We start from the raw sequence: 6,000 nt of genomic DNA, 5'->3' as shown, positions 1-6,000 counted from the left end.
AAATACCATTTGTGGTGTAACACATAACATAAATCAAAGCTCGCTATTCAGTGAGCTTTGAAGCTCTATCTAGGAAATAAACCAAATACAGGTAACAGACGTAACACATTGCTAAATGCTCGTTTAATCTTTCCCACGCCTTTTTCGTATCGTGAAAACTTTTCGTTTTACTGTCACATTGCCTTGCTGTGCCCGGTCACGAGCACCTTATTGACAGCTTTGCTTTATCCCGCATCGTTTGATCAACTTGCCGGAGAGAGTTTACCAACCACCGATTTTCCGTCGTGATTTCTGCGTCCTTTTTTGTGCTTTTTCTGAGAGAACGAGAGAGAGTTCTAGTTGACACGGTACCGAAGAGGTGGGTGGTGATTGTGAAAGAAAACTTACCATTTCCTGCTCGTTGCGGTTCTCTTGCAAAATAGTCCTGATATAAACTCGCGGAGTTGCAGAGCACATTCTACGGGATATTGCCGATTCGTCCAGTTGGACTGGCTTTCTGTCGTTAGTAGTAGCACATTTTCCTCTGTGACCGCAAGCAGATAGGAGTTTTCCACTGAGTAGTGTGTTAGCGCCTGGTTCCAAACAAAATAACAAAAAGCAGTATAGCGAGTCAGAATTTGCTAGTGGCGAAGAGTATCCCCTGCCAGTCTTGTTCCCTCGTGGTCCTTGTATCGTGAGTTAGCCTCAATTTCCCCACACACTGCTATTATAGCGGAGGCTGTTGACGGATTTGCTGCAGTGATGAGAAAGAAGTTATTGGGTCGTCGAATTGTGAGAACATGCGAAAAGATGCAAAATTAGTGTTTGCCTAAAAGAATATTGTGTCTAAATGGGAAGTGATTAAACATTAGTGATTTGGTCTAGAATAATACCCCGTGCGAGTAGCTTTATTTTATCGGGATTGACGAATATCCTATTTGATATGCTTTTTATTTGAATGAAGCCCTTCTAATATGCATTGATGCAGAGTTTGAAGCGTAGGCATAGCTCTAGATAGAATTACAAATTCGGTTTACTGCAGTCAACATTTTGACTAGTTAGTGTAGTAGATATTTGTGAAGAAGAATATCGACGTGATGAATGTGAAAACTCTGCTAATGTACCTTGAAAAGTGAATACAGTAGATAGTGGTCCCTTATTTAAATGATCCTGGCAAATGTTGAGAGGTCGAAAATATATATAAAAAAAGTTATCACTGAGTTTGTTCGTTGTTATTCATCATTGTGCGCACTCAATTTTTCTCTTGATAAATGCATCTACCTATCAGTGTGATGAAATATATTGTGCTCAAATCTGTTCAACAAAAAAGTGTCTCTACTGGGCTATAAAATAAGTCACTCAATGCGCTAATAAAGCTTGGGAAATTATTAACATAAATAAAGATAAATGTTAAAAGTGTTAGCTAAGAAAATTAGGTCACATTTTCTAGATACATAAATCCAGTTGGCCTCATTTTTAACTTCTACCCGACACTTAGTCAAAAGTATCCTGCTCTGCGGATACAAATGCGTACGAATGTGTGCTTTTGTTTAGAGCTCTGACCTGTATCAAAACCAGAAGCGGAGTTTTTGCCAGACAAGACTACTGAAAGATCGTCAAATAAAAAAAGGAGCAAACACCAGCCAAAGCCGAGAGTGTGGTCGGATAGAACAAAAAGAGCGCCGATTATCTACGCGAAGTGAGAGTAAGAGCTTTTCCTAAGGAGAGCTGTTGTTATTGCGTGCGGCTGCAGATATCCTCGGAGAGTCAGCCACAACCACGGCAGGAAGAATCCAGCCACATCCAGAAACAAGAGGAACATCAACAACATCGAAAGGAGGCGAAAATGTCGGCAAACGATGCAAACTTTATGCTGTTTCCCAACATTGGTGATTGTTCCTACGTTTCGTGTTACTGGTAAGTGGAAATTGATTTATGCTTTCTTCAGTATCTCTTGGATAGCGGGTGCATACGGTTAAGTAGTTGGTTATGTTTTTTCGCTGCTTCTGAAATGAAGACAGAAGCAACAAGCGAGAAAACAACATTGTGGGTGGCTGTGGGAGGTACAAGCTAGCACATATCAATTTCTTTTGGGTTGGACGATGATGGGTGTTTTATTTTGCTTTGAAAGAGTAGTTGATTGATGCGATCGTTATCAGATTATTTTTTATTAAACTATTGGATCTCTGCTTCTGAGTGACGTGGTGACAAGCGTTTTTATGTGATGATTCAGAGCTCTATAAAAGTGATATATTGCAAAGGGAAATAAAACTATATAGTCTTATTTTTTATTTGCATTGGGACCTTCTTTAGTCGTACACGGAACCGCGAAACAACTCATTTTATGGTTCCTTTCACTCAAATCCGCCCTTGCGTGGAAGAAGCCAAAAATAAGTAAAATGCGAAAAAATCCGGTGAGTACTTTGCCTTTACTCCCGTGTTGAATTCACCCACTATGAAGTTTCACCAACTCAAATTAATGTTATTTTCATTTTTCACTCACCCGAGACTATGGTGAAAACAACTCAAATTTGGCTTCTTTTACGGAACAGCACATGTTGGGTCAATGCAGCTCTCTTTGTTTATAATATCATTCATATGAGGGAGTGAGAAAACTATTTACTTTTGAGTTGAAAATTTGAACTTCGTACCTAGATTAATTCCATACTGTGATTAATTTAAGCTTATTCTGACTGTCGGCGCCGCACACTAATTTTGATCAGCTGTAAAGAAGCAAATTTAATTCAAACATAATCACCGCCGGTTTCCACCTAGATCATATGAAACCGCGCGTTCAATTGCATATAGACGCACACCACACAGGTGAGTGTGCATCAAATTTCAAAACAGTTGCAACCTGGGATTGCAACGACCGACCGCGGGCGAAATTCTTACCCGTAAGGCAAGTTCATCGAATCAGCCAGTATGTCAGTTGTGCTAGGATCAGCAGTTAACTCGAGTGCGATGTTGAACCCATTTAAGCGTGGTGTTCATATCGCGTCTGTTGTATGAACAAATAATTGAATTCCCGGTTATGATAGGGACAATCGATAGGCTCACCCTTTGGTTCCCCTTGTATGAATATAATTATAAAGAAAGACATGCGATTCAGCAATGGGAATCAAAGGGTGACCAATATGCTGAAAAGACACATTTGTATTATAAAAGAAAAATCAATTTGTAAATATAGACTAGTACTTATCGGTGATCGGTCGAGTCCTCATTCATCCGAAAAGGTTTTCCTCCTGCGTGAGGAAGTTTCAGCGTCGTTTACATTCTACCTTGTGCTCTTCTATTCATAAGTTACTGTGTTGTACTTGTACTGCAGGTGCAACATCGTCAGCTTAAGCTTTGGAATTAGAATTGGCTTGTACTGCAGGACGATTCTAACTAAGGCAAACTATTTGCAAGAGTTTTATTATCTTGAAGTCCCCGTAACGCGAGGGTTTCAAATATTAAAACTTCTGGTTTATCTTCAATGGTCGGTACTGCAGAACGTTGAAGACAAAACTCGCAACTCCCAATCGACGTCGTAAGATCGCTAACGCTTCCGTCAGCGATATTTGGTGGCTCCAGAGAGGACAAGACCGAACACTTGCGCGACGTCATATTGTGTACCAGGCACAAGGTACTAGTACTCAATCGATAAGAAAACGCGGTCGTGAAAGTATACGCGCTCGTAACAAGTGTAAAACGTGTGATACAAAGTTTCGGCGAGCAAAGAACTTCACGACACATCATGGAATACGCTTCCAACCCCAACGGTCACTGCCTGCTATGTACGGCAGAGGATTCTTCGGACAGATCAATGGTAGAATGTTCGAAGTGTAAACACTGGTTCCACATCAGCTGTGTGGGACTGGATTTAAAACCACCTAAAAAGGAATTATGGAACTGCAAGAAATGCGTTCATGATCATGCTGAACTTCAGCAATTGAAGCAAGAGCTGGAAGCGTTGAAAATAACCCAACAAAGGAAATCGGATTTAGCCGCACCAGATACATCGCTGGAACTCATTCGCAGCCAATTCGAGGCGCAGATGCAAAGTCAGCGAGTACGAGACGAAGCCTACCAGAAGGCTATGGCGGATTTGATACAGCGCTTAGGAGCGGGAACTTCTGGAGAGCCGAGAGCTGAACCTGTGGTGGTACCAGCAGCTCCAACCATTGTGACGCTTCCTGACGAAATCACCAATTTGCTGCGAAAACAAGCAACCGTCAACCTACCGATTTTTCATGGATCATATAAGGAGTGGCCCAATTTCAACCGCCTGTATGATGAAAGCAAGCAAGCTGGTATCTACAGTGATGCAGACAACATTAGCCGCTTGATTACACATCTAGGAAAAAAACCAAAATCTTACGTATCAGCATTACTAATGGATCCTGGAAACGAGCAGCAGGTAGTCGACACTTTAGCAAGCATCTATGGTCAACCAACGGCCATATACCAAGAACTATGGGGAGACTTAGGCAAATTGAGAAACCCTAGGATGGACAATCCACAAACGATGATCGATTTTGTGGTTACACTAGGAAATCTAGTGTGTAATATGACAATGATAAAACAAGAAGCCTATTTGAATAATCCTCTCCACTTAACAGAGATCATCGGTAAATTACCACTGAACATCCGAGAACAGTGGGCGGATGAAGAAGAGAAAGCTCTTATTCCAGCAGAGGGACAAGTAGCAAGAAAACTTACCTTGGGAGATTTGTATAACTTCCTGAAACCTCAACAGAAAAGAGCAACTTTACTTTTAGCTCAGAAACCTAACTATGACAGACAACCAAATGCCCCAGCCCGGATACATGTTCAAAAGGAAAAAGCAGGGAAAGTTACAGACAAGCCAAAAATCAGAACATAAAACATCGGGATGTGATATCTTTAACAATCTCAGCACCGACAAAAGGATTGCACTAATTAAAAAGGAAAAGCTATGTATGGGATGTTGTAATTATTCGAATCACATGGCAAGAGATTGTAAGATTGCAAGGAAATGTAAAGTCGATGGATGTACATTGAATCACCATCCATTATTACACGAGAGAAAAGAAAAACGCATGCTGGAGCACAAGGAACTCGAAGAAAAAGAAAGAAAATCTTATCCAGCTGCCTCCAAGGAAAAGCCAGAAAACACATCTAAAGCAGAACCAAAACAGCTTAAGGAAGATGACGCACACACCAATGTACATTCACTTCAGAAGCATCAGATATATTTTCAGACCATCCCCGTAACGTTAGCAGCAAACGAAAAAACGATAGAGACCTATGCCTTCCTTGATCACGGATCCTCACATAGTCTGATCCTCAAAGATACGGCAAACCGCCTAAACTTACGAGGTCCCCTAGCACCTTTCAATATGCTATGGACGAACGACTCCGAACATTCTGATCCAGAAAGTGAGCGAGTCTCATTTAGTATAAAAGGAGTGAACGGTGTACTCCATTCAATGAATAACGTAAATACTATCGGAAAATTATCACTACCGAGTCAAACAATGGACTACGATAATCTTAAAGAAAAATACAAGCATCTACGAGGACTACCGATTAAGAACTTTCAAAACGCCAAACCTACACTACTCATCGGATTGGATCATCCATTGTTACTCACCCCCACTAAACAACGAATGGGAAAAGAAGGACCGCCAGCTGCTAAAACTCCTCTTGGATGGACAATCTACGGCAATCTGAAGCGCATGGAACCGGCATATACATGCGTACAATTTGAGGCTGAGTGTCTAAGAGAAGAAATGCACAAATTCTTCTCAACGGAAGAATTCGGAGTGAAAATCACTCCGATAGACGACAGAAGCTCAGAGGAAAAAAGAGCTATCCAAATAATGGAAAACACTACGAAAAGGTCGGTAACCAGTATGAGATTGGTTTACTATGGAAGGAACCAAGAGTCGTAATGCCATCAGTACAAAGTTTCCAGGCAGCTCAAAAACGTCTTCAAATGGTTGAAGCCAAAATGAATAAGAATTCAAAATTCGCTGACTGGTATAAGGGTAAAAT

General features: G+C 41.0%; 1 protein-coding gene across 18 annotated transcripts in view; it reads left to right on the top strand.

Annotated features, from left to right (window-relative positions):
• Positions 1-210: 210 nt before the first annotated feature.
• The window catches only part of LOC134210982 (protein N-terminal glutamine amidohydrolase), a 161,762-nt gene continuing 155,972 nt past the window's right edge, over positions 211-6,000 (top strand). Inside the window, exons 1-2 of one of the 18 annotated variants that reach the window (XM_062687477.1) lie at positions 211-347; positions 1,558-1,896. In XM_062687477.1, the coding sequence (XP_062543461.1) occupies positions 1,826-1,896 (71 nt within the window). In that variant the 5' untranslated portion in view covers positions 211-347; positions 1,558-1,825. The other 17 variants (XM_062687474.1, XM_062687472.1, XM_062687465.1 and 14 more) reach the window with 17 other exon arrangements.

Source organism: Armigeres subalbatus, chromosome 2 (genome assembly GCF_024139115.2).
Source record: "Armigeres subalbatus isolate Guangzhou_Male chromosome 2, GZ_Asu_2, whole genome shotgun sequence".
In the NCBI taxonomy this organism is placed as follows: domain Eukaryota; kingdom Metazoa; phylum Arthropoda; class Insecta; order Diptera; family Culicidae; genus Armigeres; species Armigeres subalbatus.
The sequence above is the reverse complement of the archived record's forward strand: the minus strand, read 5'-3'. Positions and strand labels throughout refer to the sequence as shown.